This window comes from Aquila chrysaetos, chromosome 7 (genome assembly GCF_900496995.4).
Source record: "Aquila chrysaetos chrysaetos chromosome 7, bAquChr1.4, whole genome shotgun sequence".
NCBI classification, from domain to species: domain Eukaryota; kingdom Metazoa; phylum Chordata; class Aves; order Accipitriformes; family Accipitridae; genus Aquila; species Aquila chrysaetos.
In genome coordinates, this window is record NC_044010.1 from 41,624,813 (window position 1) to 41,647,607 (window position 22,795).

General features: G+C 37.8%; 1 protein-coding gene across 24 annotated transcripts in view; it reads left to right on the forward strand.

The window, feature by feature from the left end:
- Window positions 1-22,795, forward strand: part of DMD (dystrophin) — a 1,198,278-nt gene that overhangs the window by 740,431 nt on the left and 435,052 nt on the right. For all 24 annotated transcript variants that reach the window (XM_030020819.2, XM_030020811.2, XM_030020812.2 and 21 more), the window contains one exon: window positions 12,751-12,926. In XM_030020819.2, the coding sequence (XP_029876679.1) occupies window positions 12,751-12,926 (176 nt within the window). The remainder of the gene's footprint in view (window positions 1-12,750; window positions 12,927-22,795) is intronic.

The following is a 22,795-nucleotide window of genomic DNA, read 5'->3' on the forward strand; positions in this document are numbered from 1 at the left end:
AGAAAGTTGGAAGTTAGCAGACATTATACATTATCCTTAGAAAGCAAAAAGGAGCTTGATTTTTACTTAATTTGGTACATATCTTCCCCATGCAATGTTACTTGATAGAAGTACAGGTTTGGTTTTTTTTTTTCCCCCAAAGCCACTTTGCTGCAACTTTTTGCAGAGTATTACCAAGTGCCCTCAGCGTCCATGAGCCAGGGAAGCTGAACACGTTAAATAACTTAAAACTTCATGCTTCTGCTTCATACATTTGTATGGGTCAGATCTCTAGTAAACCACCATAACCTTATTAAATATTTCAGTAGAGGAGAAAAAGGTAAACAAGGTCTTTTCTTTGTTTGTGCTTGTAACAAGTCTATGAAATAGTGATACATCTTCAGAAAGAAAAGTAATATTTCCTGAATTACTATTCAGGCCAAGTTTTCTTGCTTCCTGGCTCCCCATCCTTAGCCTGGCATTCCTCTGTTCTCAACACATATTTCTCTTGAATTTGATACAGCTATTTCAATATTACCTCTGGTTGAAGAGGTGAGAAGAGCCAAACTGAAGTTAATCATTGTCCAGCAGAGAGTACCTAGTACCATAAAAGTTATCACAGCTGATTTGATTCTAGTGGAATAATTTCTTGTTGATAAAGTGCTTATTGTATTGTTTTGTAGACAAAAAAAATCATTTATTTTTATTTCTAAACCTTGATGTTTAAAACTCAGCCTGCTTCACCTGAAAGATCAGGATGTCAAGATGCATGTTTTTCACTGAAAGTAAATTTTCTAATGAAACATATTGATTTGTATTTTGAAAATGTGGTGCCGTACTGAGAAAAATATGTTAACATTAAATATGCAATGAACATCAGTTCCTGAAAGTCTTGCTATGTTTATAATATCGACTACTTTGAAGCAAGCTGATGAATTTAGCAATCAGAAATGAAATTATGGGAATATGTAAATCGGATATCCCTTGAGTAGCAACACTGGCATGCTTAGGAAAGCATTTGAATTAATAAAAGATCAGACCCCAAATGCTATAATTATGCTCTGAAGAAGGAACAAGATGGATACACAGGCTAAGTCTATTAGATACCAAAGAAAACAGTGTAGCAGGGGTAGACAAATACCCCAGTGGTCGTTGTAGGGAGCAAAGCCAATCTCTTTAAATTAATATGACTCAACTGGGACAGAAGGCCTCTCCTCAAAGCTAAAAGAACTAAAACAACAGCTCTGAGGAATCCAGAGTTGGTGGAGATATGAAAGGCAAAGGAAGGACCAGCAAAATCCAAACAGAGGAAGAATGAAGATGATGTGATAGCTGCTTACAGTCCGGCTGGGTTGTCATCTGTCCCTTGCCGCTGATATTCTCCCACCGGTTAGTCTTGCTCAGAGGCTTGGGGCGAACACTGCCTTAATGGTGACAGAAGGAGGAGGAGGAGAAGCAGAAGGTGGACAATTAGTTCTTCTGGCTGCCAAAATGCTCCGGTAAATGATTTGGTAGGGATTTTTGGGTCTGTCATAAGGGCAAGACGGTTGATCTTATGCTATATTATACTTCTAGCATAAGGCAGGGAAATAACTGTGTTGCTATAATCAAACTTTTTCCTCCTCTTTTTGAAAAACGAGTATTTCTGCTGGCTAGGCTTATTTTGTTCTGGTTTTAACCTAGTTGAAATTTCAGGCAATATTTTACTTTTGCCTACGTTATCTCATTGAACCAGTACCTGTGGTTTGTTCCTATGTTGTAACAGAAGACCATAATGCAATGACGTATAACAGGTAAATTATTAAGTGAGGCTGTACATGGTACCTAATATGATTTTATTTGCTTTGCAGTTGAAACTGTCTGTGTGTAAACAATTTCAAGCCAAAACCGACTAGTCCTCTTGCCTATCACAGTAATTCTCCACAACTGGGAAGCCACTTTTGCAGGCTGGAGATAGCCCAGGATACATTTATTTGTTTATGACTTCCTACAGTTGCTGTCAAGTCAGTGTAGGGTGACCGCTAGTCCAAATCTTTTTGCCATTATTTTTTCTTACAAGCGGGCACAACGTGATTAGTGGTGGGTTTTTCTGTCTTATCTGGTATGTGACTGATTTTGCACAGTTTCCATAGGGTAAAAAAAAAGTATCCAGAAGTGTTTCTCATGCCTGTCAAGAAGAATTATTTTTTTAATATTAGTGATGTAGAACAAATACGCATGGATTTTCTGATTGAAAAAAATGTATATACTATTTCAACTTCCTTTAAAATGAAGTGTAAAAGATGTGGATGAAAACTCAGACAGTAAGGGTTATCTAAATAGTCTCCCAAATGCTTGAAAGGGGCGATATCTGTAGTAGTTTGTCTTAAAGGGAGGCTATAAATGACCAGCACTAGAAAGTCGGTATATATAGCTCGTTCAATATTTCCAATCTGCTACTTTTATGTAATAGGTATTATTTTTTTTTTTCATAGCCAGAGGCACTGACAAATGACAATCTAGTAACTTCAAAAAGAAGAGGTAATATATAACAGCTTAAATATCATGATTGAAAGGAGAACAGGATGCTGAGGCACACGTATTTATTCCAGTGCTGCTGAGTTAAAGACTGGGAGTGGTACTTTCAAGGTATAGATTCCATAGGAAAGCAAATTGAATTTTTCTATTTTTTGAAGCACAGGAGGTATATAGGAAATAACTTGGCTTATGCAAAGGTATGGATATTTCTGTAAAAATTAGGAAAAGCTGTGAAATTGTAAAAGTGTAATAACTATCTGCTTTTAATTTAAGAACAATCAATTGATTAAACATGGCAGAAAAATGAAGAACTGTGTTCACACTGAGTTGAAATTAAATAATTTATTTAGCTAAAAAAGCTGGCCTGATATTAAGGTAATTCCATCAGTATTACTGATGTCCTTGGAAACTTAAGAATAGGCTATGTTTGAAGAAACTAGGCCATGTTGTTATTTTTAATATACTGGGACCCATTACGTGAGTAGTTTGATTTGTGATAGCTGGAAAGAGACTGAAGATGGAGGATGCAATTTTTCTTATCGTTGACATTGTTTGCTCAGTTACAGCTTTGCAGAGCAGGTAAAATACCCAAATGTTGTAATTATCAGAAATTGCAAATTAAACATAGTATCAAATCAGACCATAGTCCCAACTTAGTACTATTATGTGTAGAGGTAAATGGAAAAGTTGGCTTGTCTTTAGAGAGGCTTGTCTTTACATTTTGGTGCTACATCAACATGGAGATTAATAAATTTCAGTGGCATACACGTGTGCTACAAAATCAGTGAGGAGGTTTTTGGACTTACAGTTAAATTTTATGTATTTAACCTGAAGCGTTATAGTTGCTATGCAGTAGCAGTGGAGTTTTTGCAGAAAAAATGTCTCTTCTTTCTCCCTGCAGTATTTCTAAATCAGTTCTAAAATTAAATTGAATTAATATACTAATAAGAAGAAACTGTGTAATTTGGGTTAGAAACACAAAATAGACCTCTGGTCATGCACTTCACAATTTAGTACTGAAATTACTTTCATCACAATTTTGTGTCACATTAGAAAGGGACATGAAATGCAAATTTAAAGGAATATGGCCCATTTTAACAATTACATCTCACTGGAAATAATGGGAAGGAGATGCACTTTTTTTTTTTTATTAACCCCCCGGTGAATCTCTTTATAAAACCACAAGGAGTTAGTCTGATTGCAAATTGTCAGCATTTGAGGACAATACTGTTTATCTAAATAATTTTTATAAGATGACTAAATGACCAAGGTCAGCTCTCATCTGAACCAATAATATGTCTTTTTTCAAAGCTTTTAAGGCCCAGAGAGTGCTTTTGAGGTGGGTTGGTCCTGGCTGGATGCCGGGTGCCCACCAAAGCTGCTCTATCTCTCTTCCCTCCTCAGCTGGACAGGGGAGAGAAAATATAACAAAAGGCTCGTGGGTTGAGATAAGGACAGGGAGAGGTCACTCACCAGTTACTGTCACGGGCAAAACATACTCGACTTGGGGAAAATTAACTTGATTTATTGCCAATCAAATCAGAGCAGGGTAATGAGAAATAAAACCAAATCTTAAAACACCTTCCCCCCACCCCTCCTTTCTTTCCCGGGTACAGCTTCATTCCCAATTTTCTCTACCAGCGGTGCAGGGGGACAGGGAATGGGGGTTGGGGTCAGTTCATCACACCTTGTCTCGGCCGCTCCTTCCTTCTCAGGGGCAGGACTCTTCACTCGTCCCCTGCTCCAGCGTGGGGTCCCTGCCTCAGCAGACAGTCCTTCACGAACTTCTCCAACGTGAGTCCTTCCCATGGGCTGCGGTTCCTCACGAACTGCTCCAGCGTGGGTCCCTTCCCCGGGCTGCAGTCCTTCAGGCACAGACTGCTCCAGCGTGGGTCCCCCGCGGGGTCACAAGTCCTGCCAGCAAACCTGCTCCAGCGTGGGCTCCTCTCTCCACGGGGCCACAGGTCCTGCCAGGAGCCTGCTCTGGCACGGGCTTCCCAGGGGGTCCCAGCCTCCTTCGGGCATCCCCCTGCTCCGGTGTGGGGTCCTCCCCGGGCTGCAGGTGGAGATCTGCTCCCCTGTGGACCTCCCTGGGCTGCAGGGGGACAGACGGGCTGCAGGGGAATCTCTGCTCCGGCGCCTGGAGCACCTCCTCCCCCTCCTTCTGCACTGACCTGGGGGGCTGCAGGGCTGGTGCTCTTATGTATTCTCACCCCTCTCTCTCTGGCTGCAGTTTCTGTACCGCAGCAACTTTTTTTTTCCCTTCTTAAATCTGTTCTCCCAGAGGCGCTACCACCATCGCTGATGGGCTCAGCCCTGGCCAGCAGCGGGTCCGTCTCGGAGCCGGCTGGCATTGGCTCTGTCGGACATGAGGGAAACTTCTAGCAGCTTCTCACAGAAGCCACCCCTGTAGCCCCCCCGCCCCCCGCTACCAAAACCTTGCCACGCAAACCCAATACAGCTTTGTAATTTTTTGTCCAGGTAATGATAAAGCGAAGACAAACATGTAATGCACAGATTTTCAGATTGTCTTTGGGCAGGGGTAGGAGGCCGCTTTTAGAACAGTAGTTACTTAGCAGTTACATGCAGAAGGTCTTCAAGAGCCAATATCAAGTTATTCTAAGCTCTAAGTTGGATCTTTCTGAGCAGCAAGGAAACTGAGACAAAGCAGATTAATGTCTTCAAAATAGCTTCATTGCTGTAGGTATAAGTGAGAGAAAATTTCAGTTTGCAAGCCTTGACTTCCTTTTTCCTTACTTACCCCTGTGGATTAAAAGGTATAAGAAATTTCCATTAAAGGAAGAGACAAATTTGGTTAACTTATTTTTATTATAGTGAACAGGGAATCAGACAAAACTTTTGCTTGATCTTCTCATAAACCAGATTGTCACCTTGGTGAAATTCATAGTAACAAGGCCTACTGGGTAATATCTGCCTCTCAAGAGCTAATTATGAAGGAAAATTCATTAAGTATTAGTAAGAAGAACTGGAGATGCATTTGGAGTTACAGTCGATGGCAGCACAGGCAGCAGTGAGAAGAGCCTGGAATTAATGTAGCAAGCTGAAGTGTGAAGTTACTAGGCTATTAAAGTATAGTAGACTACTGCTTTTTGAAGGATAGCAGGCTAGAGTGAAGAATTTTTATAGGTAAAATACAAGGATTTCAGTCTTTATGCCTTGTTTTGTGAAGAACTAATTAGTCACTGTTTCTAGATGGAAGAGGCACAGTCAAGGGATGAAATCTAGAAGATACTAAAACTTTCAAACAAATCTGGGACTCTTTCTGATTAGAAGCTTTTAGCAGAACATGAGAAGTTGTGTATCTCCATTTGATTTGTTAAAATGGGACAGTTGTGGAGTTGCATTGCACCCACATTTCTTTGTGTACAGTGGCAGTCATGGACAGTCAGCAGTGCATCCAGGGCAACACTGGACTTTGTGTTTTTCTAATTAAACAGCATCAAAATATAGAAAAAATAAATAATACACAGAGCAGGATGGAACAGTGGTTTCCAAAGGCTCTCCAACCAAGCAATTGGCATACCAAATCAAGCAAAATTTTTATATTCTGCATAAACTATTTATATAAACCGTTGCTTACACCACAAATAAATCTATTAACAATTTTGGTCAAAGTGAGAATGAAATTTCCTTGTTATTTTCCAGTATTTATTGTTTACTCAGAAAACAGGTCTGCAGCAATTTCTCATGCACAGTTGATGTACAAACCTGGTACAACTGACAAAATGCACCCAGTTCTGCTTTATAGCTCCCGGAGCCTACTGTCAACTCTTTCAAATGCTGCTCTTTTCACAGAGTTGATAGTAATATTCAGACCGTAATAATACCTATAATTTATGCTAAGAAGAAAACGCTTTGCTTTAAATATTGTCAACACCTTAGCAAACATTGCCTTCAATTTTTTACTTTTTTTTTGCCTCTTCCATCTCCATCAGCTGCCCTGAGATTCTGTAATTCATAATAATAACACAATAACAAACATAATGCACACAAAACAATGAAGATTGCATAGCTGCTTATTACAAAACAGCTAGGAAACAACACGTACTTTTTGTTGATTGTTTTAATCCTAACAAAGTGCCAGTAATGTGTCTCCAGATTAAATCAATGTGATTTAACTGCCTGGAAAATTAATTTCTTCCTTATTTCTAATAGCATCTTGAACAGAGGTACATACTCTTAATGGATAAATTCATTCTGGTAACCAAATGCTAGCAAATTGTTTGGGGGATAGTTTCCCACCAAATGTTTTCACAGTTGTCTGATTTATATTGTTGCATCTGGGTAGACGCTCTTATGTCAACCTTATGCTTTTATACAATTTAAGGCAGAAGAGAAGTTTATGTAAATGACTGAAGAATAGCACATTAATGTCAAGTTCAAGACTACAGATTTCTGAAAGTGGTGCGTAGTACCTTTACATGCTTTTAGGATCTGTAGCTTACCCTAAATTAAGGAAAGGCAATGCAATATTTTTTTTTTTCCTAAAACATTTTGTGCCAGCTAGTGTCTCTGACAGCAATTAGCTTGTTTGTGGTATTTCTTCATGTTGCTACAGGGCTTTTCCATAACAATAAATTATTGTTAAGCATGTTTGTCTACTACAACAAAAAGAGGAAACTGCTGGTAAGATTGCTCATAGAATAGTTTCTGATTAAGTTCCACAGTTAAATGTTATTTCATTCAATGACAAGAGGAAATGAAGTTGCAGAAAGAGTTGCATGATATATGTACGAGTTAACTAAGAAATAACAAAGTCAAAGAAATTATGCCATTCTGGTACCCACTTAGGTAGGTGGGTAAGGACCCTTATGAATGTTTAATTTACATAATATGGGAAAAGCAATCAAACTGATTTAGTTCAGATCCTCATCCACTCAAATATTTTCCTTTTTTACTATTTTAATTAGTACCGGGAATCTATCTGAATCAATGATTTTTCTTTTTGTCATATTGCCTGGTCAGTTGTCATGAGCATTGTAAAAGGCATCAGGAAAAAAAGGTGGCAACTGGGGAAGCGATGGTGTAATGTATTCGAAATTGGTTGGTAAGTTTTTAAATCAATTATATAAGTTACTTCTCTTTGTCTACAAAAAGTTTAATCATAGTTTCTCAGGAAAAAAACCCAGAAAGTATAACTAGCTCTTCATGATAGGAACTAGCTCTAGGATCAACAATATTGCAGTTTTTTATTGATCTTTTCTTACAGTTAGGGGAAGGCAAGCCACAGGACGGACTGACTGGGAGAGGGTAAAAAAGCAAAAATAGAACGAGAAATAAAATGGCAACAAATAGTAAAACCACTGAATAATTCAACTGAAAATAATAAAAGGAAAAGCAGCATGGGAAGGAAAATTAAAAAAAAGAGGAGAGGGAAGACATACGTATTTTAGTGTTAGATATTCTTGTTCTCTCTCCCTTTTCAGGGATTCCTACCTCATATTTAGGGTATGAATTGAAAGCCATTGCCAAGATGATACTAGGAATGCCTGTATATCTAGGGTCTGTCAGACCTTTAATTTTCTTAGGAAAGCAACGTATGATGTAATTGGAAAGTATTTTCTAAAGAATAACAGTGTTACTAACAACTTTGACAACTTTGTCACAAGCAGTTGTGATTTGTTTATTAAGATTCATTGTACTGCATAATTATCTCAAGAACAGCTTTACAAGTCACAGAACTGCTAATATTGATGCAGAAACCTCTGGATGTTTGGAGGTACAACTGGATGTTTGGAGGTACAACTGAAATAGTGTTCTACATACATTTGGGGAGGTCAGAAGTAATGCTGACAATGTCAGGTTAAGAAATTCCTTTGGGAGTTTCTCTTTCCACTTCTTCCCCCCTTTTTTTTTCTTCCCCCCACCTTTTTTTATGTTTGATTAAAAAAATGTCATAAAGCAGCTGCTCTTGTGTTGTCACTAAGCAGTTGCTTCTAGGACCAGAAAGTACAAGTGAGAACAAAAATGAAGACCAATAGTGAACTAGGCCAGAATTTTCAACCTGGTTATGGGCAGAGTCCCCTGCTGTTGCAGAAACAGCCCTTTTGACTTCGGTGAGCGTTTCCCCCTGTGTTTACCCCATATTTCTTTTTTGCTTCTGTTCCACTTGAAGTTTTCTGAAAGAGTGTGCGTAATTTCTCATTTTAGGTAAATCTTGGAAAATAAAAAGAAACTAATTGAAGCAAAGAAGCATCATATGAATGTCTTGGCAGTTTTAAGTTATCATACTAAATTAGTTGAGGTCATTATCAAAGTGTAAAATCATCTGTATGAGAGGTAGAAGTCCTTTAATGTACTGGTTTTGCAATTTTTAGTCTGAGAGAATATTTAAACCTTACTTTAATGATTTGTCATTCGCTGCTTACTTATGCTTGGGAATCAGAAGAAAGAGAAATTGAAGTGATGGGTATTTATGTTATCATCTGCTTTTCTTAGTAGCTAAAAATGCAACATGTTGAAAACACAAAGTACTTAGAAGTATCTGCAGTCCACTCAAAATTGTGATTAGCTCTGTGTGTATGAACATGATGACGTCTTGTCTTTTCTGAGTTGTTTTATTTTTGATATTGTATAAACATGTCGCTTTTAATTACGTTTGTTTGCTCACTCTGTTCAGAAAGTGATTAGAAACTGTATAATTGGAAGTATAAGTATCTCGGATGGCCTTCTGAGTAAGCTGGGAATCCAAAGGGCAACGTGCCCTTTCGCTTTGCCATTTCTGTATGAAGGGGTGAAATGTCAAGTGAAACTACAAGAAGGAGATTCAATGTCAATATTCCTTTTCTAGCACCATAAACTGTAAGGCCATGGGAGACAACCTCTTGCAGGCTCCCAGCACCTTGCCCTCATGCAGGTGTACGGCAAGGATAGAGGGAGGATGAATAGGGAACTATAGCTGTTGACACATTGTAGATACTGATGTAAGTTGTGAAAAGCATCTTTGTGGTTCATGGCTTTGGGATGAGTGTGTGAAAACATGACTTTCAGGAAAACACTTTTGTCTGCTTTATAGAAAAATACTTTAAAAAAACCCTAAATGTCTTCAGGGGTTGCTGTGCTTTGTGCAGTACCCAGTATCAAAAAAAATCTGCTTTTTCTTAGGCTGCGAAATCTAGACAAACTTCATCACACATGTGTTTCTGTTTAATCATGTGAAAAGTGTCAAATGCATAGAGTACTTGGGAAAAAATAAAAATCTCAAATTGGGTTCTTTATGGTGAGCTGAAATTCAGATGGCCAGAAGCCTTCTTTCATGTCCTGGTGGAAGTTCATACTTCTCCTTCCTACGCATCCTGATTCCCATCTTGGCATTAGGGATCGTAAGTTCGAAGACCGTCTCTGCACTGAGCTAGCTATTTTCTTTTTTCACTTTGTAAGTAAGGCCTGTTGCGTAATATGCCACAGGACACATCAGAAAATTCCCTTAGTTTTTTGTGTCAACTGAAATAAGTGTGGAAATCATGTAATAGTTGCTTTTTTTTTTGGTGTATGCTGGGGGAGGGAGAAAAATTAATTCAGGATGCTGTGAATGCAGGAAAAGGGCTCAGAGTATTTAAATGGGCTTTTAATTATCATTTCACTTTATAATAGTATACTGACTGGTGATTATTTCTGTCATTTAGAAAAGCTGGTGCAGAGATAACCTCTAATTTCTACAAATTTTAATTTTAAAAACTTTGGACTTCAGGAAGTAGAATTTCCCTTCTTTGTTCTCCTTGCCTTGATCTCCTATTCCAAATGAACAGTCCTGCTGCGTATAAGTAGAAGCTTTGTTCTGAGTTATTTTTTCTGTAAATTCATAACAGGTGCCTGCAATAGCACAATTGTTTCAGGCACCTCGTTGGAAATAAGCCACTTATTGTGATATATTTTTCCTCAGACTATACATCTTATTGTTATGATTTACCTGTGTAACACTCCATACTGCATAATGCAAAGGCTCTAGTGCTAAACTCAATGACAAATACAGTGAATGTGTACAAAACCTAGATACTCATTTTAGGCTGGGCATTACCAAAACTGAGGTGTGTACTGGAAAGACCAAGGACTCATAACAATAAAGAATATTTGCATTAGGAAAACTACCTGACCGTTACTGCTATTTATTCTTAATAGTGGATCATGTACCTGAAAATAACAGCCAAAGGTTGGACCAGGTATTATTGTCTTAATGTGCATCATGGAAAGACATGAAAATCCGAGTAAGAGGCTTTTATGGGTCTTTCCTGGGTCTTAGAAGATCTTGCAGTTTCTGCTATAATGGTATCTTAAAATCTTTCATGTTCCCCTAGCAAAGCAAAGTATGCTGAGGCACGCTAGGCCAGCAGTGTGTTTGATGTGACATGACTGGACTGTTGTAGCCTGCTAGGATCCAGCAGAAAAAAAGTTTTCTCATCCTATCAAAACATCATAAAACAGTGTGCAGATTACTGCCACATTATGCTCACCACAATTACTCCTTTATTCTGAAACTATGGGAAGTGAAAAGAGTTTGGGGGAAAAAACCAACCACAGAATAACAGTTTTTACTGAGAGGTGCGAAAGACAGGAATAATTTGGAGGGAGTTCTCTTCTAGAACAACCTAAAAGAAACTGTAAGAAAACCAAACAGAAAGTATAAGCTTAGTCTCGACAGTGCAAACCTCTGCCTCGGCTGCGACTCGTGTCCAGGACAGTGGGTAAATGCCGCAGCGGCTAGCTGACGTTGACCTCTGTGCTCCAGGTTGTACTGGTGGTGGTGGTGGTGGTCAAGCTGTCTGCATAAAATTTGGGCAAAAGCTGTGATAGGGCGTGCAACTGACTTTCTGAGGTTTAATGAATTAGTAGCTGGCAACTGAGGTGTGGTCGTATTAAAACAAGTTAACTTCAAGTGTGGTTCCGTTTGTGAACTTTCAATTATAACCTTATGCCTGAAGATCTAATGGACAAGATATATATTTAAAAAAGAAGAAAAAAGCATGAGTAGTAGTTATGTTCACCTTTTACATTCCTGGAAAGCTCTATCCTGCCAATTTTAACCAGTTCATGGACAAATTTAATTTAATGTTAATATGCAGATTTACTAACTTGGTCTGTAATTTGTATTACACATTTAGAAAGAGAAAACAAGCATATAATGTTGCTCCAGAGCACGATGTGCTAAAATATTTGCTTTCTTCCAGATAAGGTAGATTCAGCATTTTACTTGAAAGCTCTTGTATGTAGGCAAGATTCAGACACACTTCCTGAGACTGTGAAACCTATCGTCAGTAAGAATCCCACAGTGTAGATTGTTGAAGTTATTTCAGTTTCTGCTTACTTTAGCAGTAAACTGTTGAAAATTATTTTACACTTTCCTGCTTGTACATTTTGAGGAATTCAAGGAGAAAAATACTCATGCTCTACTGTTGATTAAAAATATGAAAATATTTATTTCCTTATTCAGAAATATAAACTTTCTTAAACAGGCATACAGTGTTAAAGTCTAAGCTACAAATTCAGAACTCTGTTGTTTTTAAACATGAGGTAAGGTAGCTACAGGTTTCATAGTTTTTTTAATGATAAAAGGTGTAGAAAACATATCCCAATGCATTTAGTAAAACTTGAAAAAATGGTCCATCTTGGTTATCTTTTGGTAGTTTTTCGTTTTGTTGTTTAAGTAGAAACGATGTAAGTAATACTTTTGCTTAGAAGTGTAGTTCCCCCCAAGGCCACCAAAAAAAACCCCAAACCAAAACCCCCAAAAACCCGTGAGGGGATGGATTATGGGGTTTCTCACAACTGGAGACAAACATGTTCTTTAATGGAATCAAGAGGAGTACTTCTAACAGTCTTTGCTTTCTCGACATCGCTTATTTGTGTTGATAGCTAATAGGAATTCCAAACAGTGTGCGCTTTAAATTTTACAATGCTTCATAGGCTATTAAATAAATATGGCGTATACCTTTGGGGGTGTAGAAGTAAATTTGTTCACAAGTTTTACTTATTAATTGATCTGCAGAATATTACTGTAATGACTCCTAGCAGACAAGAATACAGGGGGGAAAGAAAAAAGGCTGTAGAGATGCACTGAAAGGTACTCGTTACAAAAACATGAGATGTCTTTCTGTCTATTTGCCTTTAGATTTTTCATTTGGAATTCAGAGGAGAACAAAAACTTTCACCTCTTTCCATCTGGCCAGTATGTGATGAAGCATTTTGTTTCACGCTTGACATTTTTATGAATACGTGTATATGTTGGGTATTTTGCAGGAGCTTCAGGATGGCATTGGGCGACAACAAACTGTTGTCAAAACATTGAACGTAACTGGTGAAGAGATTATTGAGCAGTCATCAACAGCAGATGCTAAGGTGCTGAAGGAACAACTGGAAAGTTTGAATATCCGGTGGCAGGAGATCTGCAGACAGCTGGTAGAGAAAAAAAAGAGGTAGGTTAAAAGGGAGCAAAAATATTGTGAAATTATTTTTAGTTATTTTAGATTTGCTTCTGGCTTAAAAGTTCAACGGAGCTCTCAACTTCTGGAGTTTTTATATTCACCTGTAATTAAATTTCACATCCACTATCATTTGTTTAAGTCTTCTTTTCTACCTACTCCTGTCAGTGACCGGCACTCCCTTCCATACTCCACGTTTTTATAATTCCATTCTTAATGTTTAAAAAACCCAAACAAGCATACGTTATTGCTTGATTAAAAGTAGAACAGATTGGAGCTTCATTTACAGAATTTACAGTTGATTTATCATCTTTCTATTTCATAGTATGCCATTAAAATATATCCCTTTAGTACTAATAATACCTTAGCTAATTGATATAGTTAATCCTAATCTAATTCACTTATCATTAATGCCATTAACATCTGCATTTCATAGGTTGGATAAAAAGAACGGATTGGTTAATTTAATGTTATTTATAAGCACTTTCAGATCAGTTTGTTTCTCTCATGCAGTCACAGGAAGCTAGAGTGTTTCACTTACAGATAATACAAAAATGGCTTGACTTCTTTAAAAAGAGAATTTCCAATTGAAAAAAAAATATTTGTGTTGCTGTTTATACTAGATTTTATAAAAGCATGTTTTCAACGTAGATGCTAGGCCTAAATTGATATGATAGTCTGCTTTAAAATACAGTCTACTGGTAGAGCTTTCTTCCTGCATGTTTTTTAAAACCCAGACTGTTCCTTATAGAGGTATGTTAATGAGCGCTAGAGATGTAGTAGAAGAACTAGTAGTTTACAACAGTTTGTTACTTCTGATGTGTCATGTGCCATTTTTTTGGTTTAGAAGCGTGGTGGGGCAAAAGCTGTGAAAATGTTCACTGGAGCAGTAAGGGAGTGTCCTGAAAGGTTGTTTATTGAGTTTAATCATGATTAAAGTTTCTCTTGGAACATGTTAAAAGAAGGGGATGCAACAAGTAAGCTACAGCTGTCAGAAGCTACAGCAGCGCTTTAAATATTTCTTTCTGCTGTATTTCCAGGTGTTGATGGTAATGCTACTTGTTACACAAGGGAGTCCTTGGCCTTCATTTATCACACTAAAAGCTGTTCTTTTGTACAATGGAAACCCATCTGTGTTTCCAAGCTTTAACTTGTTATGTAAGTGCTAACACTTACAAAACAATAACACATCATTTTAATAGCCCCGTAAACTGCTTCGGCAACACAGAAGGAAGAGATTGGTGGTTGAGCTTTGTCTCAGAATATGAAAAATGGTTCAGTTCTGGTAAAGATTGGTATTGCACTTTCCTTCATTTATCAATAGAAATGTGTATCTGAATGCTGGTTTGGCTCAAGGCGGTTTTAGCACTATATGGAATTTCTTGTCACATTCTAGCTTTTAAGGAAGCCTAGGATCTGTTAAATGGGAATAATACAGTTATGTTCCCTAGACGAAGGTTCTTAAACACTTGCACATGCATTCCTCATTTTGGTCTCCTTGGTTTGCTGATGGGTTCGTTTGTTTTCCTCTGGAATGACAGTTTGTGTAATTTTGAGGACAATGATTGCAGAGACCTCAGTTTAGTGAACTCTGCATGAATAAATACATTGCTCTAGAAGGAATACAGATAGCGTTGTGTTAGAGTGATAGAAACGCTTTTGGTGTACTGTAGTGAGACCCACGTGCATCAGGATGGAGGAGTCGTCCCATCTTCCTGGCTGCATCAGAGCCAGGGAACGCTTTTTGCTCCCAGATCTTGGAGACAGATCCTACCCTCAGCCTAGCTGCTGCCTCCCGGTACATGCTTTTTCTTCTTTGTTTCATCTTTTCACTCTCACAGGCTGGATTTTCAAAGGAAAGAAACCTAGTTGACAGTAATATGTGGTGTGTTCTAGCTAAGTCTGAATTATTGATGATCCTAGGCACGAAAAGACCGTAGGCTTATCTGCTGCACAGTCTTCATATAGCCTTGGTGTCATGGGTTTTTCATCTCTCTTGTGCTTTGGCATCTTTTAGTTGTTCAGTAGTTCTCCTCATTTGGTTTGGGGTACAGTCAGGTTCTCTCTTTTTAGGACTTGAAACCCACATCACCCCAAGTGCCTTAATTTTTCATTAAGAGCAAAGCGTGGGGCAAAGGAGAAAAGTGGAAGGAAATGACCTCTACTTGCAGTCCAAAAGAGCTAATATAGTCACGACATTGTCCATTGCATGTGTTTGTGCTATGGCAAATTTATTTAAGTATCTCAGTAAAATACAAATTATAATACATCTGGGTGAATTAAAATAGTTTGGCTTCTTTTTTTCAGAATAGCTTTAATAGACTATTTTGCAAATAAACTCCTAAGCCAGTATGCTTATATTTTGGATCACTTAAGTTTTAATAGTCCTTTAATATTTCTCTAGCTTTCCTAAAAAATAAAATGTTCACAGTTAAAAGAATTTTATGATTATGAAGGGGATTCTAATATTTTTGTTTAAGTCAATTTTAAGAGTGAGAAAATGGAACCACATTTTAAAACCATAATGGAAGAAGGTGATGGTGAAGGAAGAACAGACTGGGTAGAATACATTTTCATTTCATAATTTCAAAGAAAAATAAAATAGATATTAACATTTAGAACCTTCTGCAAATCAGAAGAGACAACTAATTATACATTTTTTTAGTAGATTTTATGGTTTATCCTTTGTAGTCAATACATTGTGCTCAGCTTTGAAAGCTGATTCTCAGTAGCTCAAACAGAGGAGTGATCAACTGAAATTTTGTTTTCTATTACATTTTTTGGCTCAGCAGATCTTAAGATAAAGGAAGTGGGAAGAAATTAGCAATTGAATGGATTCCAGAAATGAAATCTGACAGTGATTTCAAATTCAAGTGTAATGTTGCTAAGCATTATCTAAATGGCAAGGAAACTTTATATACTGCAAAGTCTATTTTGCTATTGCTTACCAAGATGGAAGAAATTGATTTTGATGATTCTGCACAGTTTACAGACTGGGCATAGGCACTCCATTTTGGACGTATTTGTCAAGCCAAATTCAAACATACTCATTAGTTAGAGGTGGTGGAGGAGGGAGAGGAGATCACAGAAGTAACAGAAACAAACATAGTTATTTTTGTAAGGTGTGTGAATGTGAGAATTTAGTTGGAGACAGGAGGTGTATGGTGACATTTCCAAGGATGCCCATGACATTAGGCTCTCTCAGATAGTCAAATGCTGAGGTGATAGTGGGAAACTCCAAAACTGAGCAGATGGGCAACAAGTGGCAGATGATCTTCATCATAGACAAATAGGAGTTATGAATATTTCAGAGAAACAGTCTATACCATGCTTACGTGATGCTGAGCTTGCAAATGGTGGTTACAACTCAAGAAAGTGAACCTGGCGTTCTCACTGACAGTGTTTGCAGGCTCAGTACGGAGAGGCAGCCAAAAAAGCTGTAACATTTTAGGCAGTACAAGTAAGGCTGTTGAGAACATTACAAAAAAATGTTTTGCTGCCATCGAACGTTGGAGCATGATCATGTTGAGTACTGCGTGCAGATCTGCTCCCTGCACGTCAAAGGGTATGATGGACTTAGGGAAAGTATAGGTGGAGGAAGACAACTAAAATGAGCCACGGTTTGGAGCAGCTGCGTTGTGAGGAGAGACGAAGCAGCTGGGGATCTTCAATCTGGAGAGAGGTCTCAGGAGGGATATGACTGCTGTTTACAAAATCACAGTGGTGTGTAAACTGAATGTGGAACGACCTGTTATTCACCTAATTCCTCAATACCAGAAGTAAAGGGTACTTGTTGAAACTGTAAGAGATAGTAAAATCAATTTAAAAATTACTTTTTTACATTATGGTTTTCTGAATGTCTGAGGTTTGCTGGCCACAGAAGGTTGTGGAGGAAAATATTATGACTCAGCCCTATAAAATTCTTAATCCAACGGCAGTGGATTCTGGGGCAGTATGAGGTGAACGGACTAAAGAAAGTGGCTCGTCTTCTGTGCTCCCCTTAATTACCATCTCCTGTTAGCAAAGTTGGCAGCGATGTGTTGGACTGGTTTTTCTGACACACTCGGGCATTTTTCATGTTCTGATGCACTGATTATATTTTGGGGGGTGAGGGGAGGAATTCTACACAATTATTTTGTCAGTTTTCCTGAGGATGCATTGTTAAATGGTCTATTTATTCTGTACAAAAAAATAATATTATCACTGCATTGATAAAGAACACTGTAAATTCAAAATATTTCCTGTAGCCATCATGAACCTCGTGGTTAGTTGACTTGAAAAGGGAAGACTGATACGTGACATAATTCTGAGAGTTTCAACATGTTAATCCAGTTCTCATAAATAATTGGAATAAAAATTAAACTACCTGCATGATAAGAACTGTAAACCAGATGAACCCCATGATATTCTATAAATAACTGAAACTGATCATAGGTTCACTAGACACTAATAGTGATCTTAGTGGTAGTCTGGCAGATTTAATGAATGAGAATTATTTGGACCATAAAAGGACAACTTAATTAAAAACAGACAAGAAAACAAACTAAACCTCAAAACAGTTTGAGGGACCTGTACTGCTCTTCAGTAAAAAGAAGCTGTTTTTAAGTTTTAAAAGGTCAAATGCTGATCCCAGGCAAAGCACAGACTTACAATTGGCTTTGAATCTCCTTTCTTTGGTACTGAAGATCAAGAGGTTATGCTTGAGTTATGTTTGCGTCGGATGTTATCTTTCATTTGCCTTTATCTAAGAGTTTCAAAGCTGTAGAAGTTTGAATTCAGTGTTTAATGTTTCTGTATCTTGCAGTCTAATCCATCCAGCTAAGAATTACGTGAGAATGTAATTTTAGCACATCTAGTCATTTTATCTTACTGCAAACTTTGGAGTAGACTAGGCCGTTGAATAAAGTGAAACTTGATTGCGAGTCTGATACACTGATAGTTAGCAAATTGGGAATTTAATTGAGTTTTTGTTAGCACTTTGCTGCAAGCAGCATGTTTAGGAGAAGTTTGAGTTTGTACTCTGGAACAGTGTTACTCACACTGAAAGGGAGACTTTGGAGACCAGGGGAAGTTGCAATGACCTCTTGAATAGATGCTACTAACCCTAGACAAAAGGCGGGGGGGGGAAATCTGTCTGTTTGCTCTTCTTCATACTCCAGCAATCATTTTGAATACAAAATCATCTGAACTGCACCAGCAGAAGATCTCTCCGCCTCTTTGTCCCCCGAGATGCACCAGGCCGTATTACGCCGTGCCTGCCTGCTGAGTGGTACCGCTGGGAGTTTTGGATGACTTGAGGAGGCAGCGGCTTGCCATCAGGCACGTGCGGGCACCCAAGTGCCCGGGTGGTGGCAAGTCCACCCTGCAGCGTGGTGCTGCGCCTTCGCTCCCGCCGCGGGGACGCGTGGGGCAGGCAGAGCTAGACAAGGCAGTATACGTCAGGAGGAGAAGCGACAGCTCACATAGGAGCTTGATAAGGTGAAGGCTCATAAATGAGGTTGTCGACAGACTTGTAACAGTGGTGCTGGCTGGGCTTTGTATTTTCCATCTGTGTGAAAAATTTCTTGTATAATTTTTGCAAACAGATGCCCGGGAATTAGATTCCTTCGCTGTTTCAGAAGTAATCAGTTTGGGGTTTTTTATTCATCGCAGTCTGACATTTGTTAAGATTGGGTTCTGTTGAGTGGAAGAGAATTTTTTCATTATTTTAGCTGCAAATACATTTGCACTTTTAATGAGCCTGAACCTGCAGACTGCCTGTTCAGATATCTACTCAAGTGAGTTTGACGTAATTATGGAAAGAATGACAGAACAAAGGCTGTTTACCAGAATACTTTCAAACATTTTTCTGAATATAAAAACACAAGCTTTCTGTTCGAAATAAAAAATGTTATAAAGTAAATATACTTTTTAATATTTTTCATACCTTACCTTCATTGAAGTATTCTTTTTTTGCCATAACACACTAGCTACCAGAGATTGGTTTCCTTCACCTGAACACGCACTACATTGAAGGCTGTAATTAGCTTCTTATTGCAGTTTAAAAGCTGGCTTAGGATGAAGAGATTTCATGACAGTTAAGTCAATAAATATTTTTCTTCTTTCCAACATAAAATTAGTTACTTATTGAATTTTATGAATTTTCTTTTTTGACTGTTCAGATTTCTTACAGTAAATCACTAGAAAAGAATCCCTCTGGTATAAATTTGCATTGTGTTTACAAGTAGTGTAGCTACACTTCTTACTGTTTAGTATTTAGATCTGACTTTTCTGAAGTTTCTGTGACATTTTTAATTTCAATTATTTTCTTTAAAGTTCCTTACCCAACTGAAGCATATTTGCACGTTCTTTAGAGGAAGAAAGAAAATTCATTCTCTCTTAGTAAATATTTTCTCTAAATTGTCAAGTTACTATTTTGGTGGCTTCTTAAATTCTCAGTAAGAGCTACGAGATGCACTAATTCCTAATCTTAGAAATACCATAAATACAAAATCAACAGCTGAACGTTAAAAAAATAAAAAGGCACCAAAACATTATTGGAAGTGCAAGTGGGAATATGAGTCACAAGTGCAGATCTGTCCTACTCCTGTGATTGCATATTTTCTATCTCTAGCTGACACCTCCCAAGTAAGTCCAACATCACTTGTGTGCAGTTACAAACTGTAAACATCTGATGTGTTTCACAAACTATTTACCGGTTGCTATGGTACTGGTATCACATTGTTGACTATGGAGAAAATACATGAGCTGCAGTATGCGTTTCATATGGTTTCTAGAAACTGTAAATGAAAATATAAGCTTACTTGAAATGGGCCGTGAATGTTTATGTAATAGTTAACCATTATAACTAAGGATTAATGATAGTGAAAAAAAAAAAAGGAATATATCCTGGGTATTTTCTGGACTACCATAAGAGTTTGTTATTGATTCAGTTTAATACTGTTAGGAAAATTAGCCCTAATCTATGAAATACCATATGTACAAAATGCTCTTAGAAAAAATAATTCTTGTAATTAATTTAATTTACTATTTAATATTAAATACTGAATATTAATACATTTGCTTCCAGAAGTATAATGTATATAAAATTCATATAAAAAGCGGGGCAGTCAGAAGACTTGACCACGGGGCCTTATGAATTTAGAAATACAAACAGAAAGCTGCCATGGTTTAATATGGAAAACACAAAGTAATGTGCCTGAGAATAGCAGTCACGTAGAAGACCAAAAGTTACATGTGAAATTCTGTGCTTCTCTGCTATAGTTTGAGACTCTGCTATAGTTTGAGAATTTTCCATCGAACAAGATGGTTTACATTTCAGGGTTAATGAAACAAACCATTTGCTGCCAGAGAAGCAGTTTAAAAGCTCTTTGGGAACTTAGGCTGGTTTAAAAGGATAAGGCAGTAGCGTACAACAGCATGCAGATCTGTGCTGGAGATGGATCTGCTGAAACAACATCTTATTCCTCAGTCACCTGCTTATCCAGGACAATGTACTCCCAACTGATGTCTCAAGAGCTGCTCTGTCCGTGTCCGAGTCAACTGGTGGCTCGCGCTCCTTATTCCAGTTTGTTTAGGCTCAGATTTGGAAGCCCACGCTCCCTTAATAACAATTTACTGTTAATTCATCATTGCTGCCATGAATTTAAACACCTAGAATTACATGTATCTGTTGTTCCGAATGTAATTATGGTGATAGAAATCAGCTTGTTCAAAAGGTGCAATCAGTCATCGAGTTAAAAATTTTATTTGATTAACTGGTTCAGCTAATACAGAGAGTGCTTTATTTTAGTGGCTTGCATAATATGATACTTGTCATGCAGGATGTTACTTATAATAGAAGTAATGTTCTAGCAAGCCAGGAACAAATTGTTAAGTAAATTATGAAGTGCACCTGCAGCTCCCCTTAATTGCAATGGACCTTTTAATTACTGTACTACATACTGTTCCTGACTAGGATAAGGAACTAGATCTTTATGGAACATTAGTTTTTAATCTGAATTCTGAAACCGTTCTGTGCGCATACACATACATGTATAGATATAGATATAAAGTAAATATCTCTAAAAGAATTCTTGGAAAGTCTTAGATTGAAAACATCCCACATTGCTCAGATAATAAAACTCAATCCTCCTGATCAACATTTAAATTAGTCATCAAAGTAAAAATCTTTCCTTCATGACTAGAAAAAGTTTTAAATGTTTTAAGGGTTGCAGTTGAATTCATAAGGGTGATAAAACTGACAGCGTACTTAAGATGAAAAAGGAATCTTGCCAATGCTATCTCTGCTAGGAGACAAGAAATCTTTTTGATTTCTCATTCAAAATACTATACAGCTCAATAATTTTGCTCTCAGGTGCATTGGGTTGAACGCTACGCCTTTTCTGTGCCAGAATTAACGTATTTAAAGTTGTATCTTGCTCAGGTTTCTCCTTAGGGGACCATCGCATAACGCCTCCACTGAGCTATGCGCTTTACAAATGAGTAGAAGTGATAGGAAACCAAAAAAGTAAAACTGTTGCCGAGAGCTCAGGTTCTGGGGAATCTGCTCAGGCTGAGGAACAGAGGTTTTATCGTGTGGTTCACGGCGTAGCACTGGATGGCTGAGTCCCAGACTTCCACGTAACTGGGGCAGAGGGGGACACCGCCTCAGAAAGATTTGAAGTCGTGCTTCTGCTCTTAGGATTACAGGGAGCCAGGGCTTTTTTTCATTTTTATAGTTGCAGTGCTACAGATCTCAGCATAGATTAGCATCTGCCTCAGTTTCACAAAAATGAGTGTTTTGATTGGCTGGTTTCAGATAACCTGTTTTGGCTTGAGAAGAGTATTTGATCTCTCAAGTACACATACGCTTCTCAGTGAAGAACGCTGTAATAAATGTAATGCTGTAAAGTTGATTCTTCTCTGCACGTCCTATACAACCAAAATGGGTAAGTCTGTCTGCATCAGGAAGGTCCAGAATTTCTGGCTGCATAACAGTACTTCATAAGAACTTCAGAGCTGTAGTACGTAGGCACAAGAAATATTAGAGTCCAGCAGCATCGGGACTTTTCATTGATATGGCTTGCATTTCCAGAAATCCTAGACAAACAACAGTTCCTGAAAAGAGTCATGCAGGTTTCCAGAAGAAAATTTAAGACAATAGTAGGAAAGTAGGGCTGTTAATTGGATTCTTTTGCTGTTGACAGTGTTCACTTTTTTATGTATTTGTGTAAATGTAAGTATATGTGTGTATATATATGCATACCTTTATTTATGTTAGTCTACATATGCAGGTGTGTATGTATATACATTTATAAAGACATGAATAGTTTTGGAGTATTTTGTTGTTTTTAGAGTAAATATCTTTCTTTTTCCTCTAAAGAACAATTTGGCACCAGTGGCTTGTGTTTGTTTAATCTCTAAGCAGTTACTGCGGAGTAATTTGTTTATGAGCTTAAAAAAGAGCAGTAGTGGGCTCATGTCTAGTAAATATTAGAATGTGCTGTATTAAGAACAAAAGCAAATAAATCTGTTTGCTGATTTAAAATTCCATTCTAGATCTAAAGCAGGAACTTGATCTGGAACTTTTGTTCAGAGCCTGTTCAGAGCAGCAGAAATTTGCCAAGCACAAGTGTAGTTATGAATGTTGACTTTTGTGTGTTGAAGATACACTTTCTCCTTGGTAGGATAGTGAGTTGTTTTTAGAGTGAAAGTTGTTATTGGACATCCAGTGGAGCAGTTGTCAGGTGTTTGTTACTGATGCCTATTTAACTATATGAAGCATACTGGGAGTCACTCTCATGTTCCTGCTGCCTTTATCATCTGCAGAAAACACCAACGTTTTAATTAGGACCCATTTTGATAGAGGCCTCTGCAATATT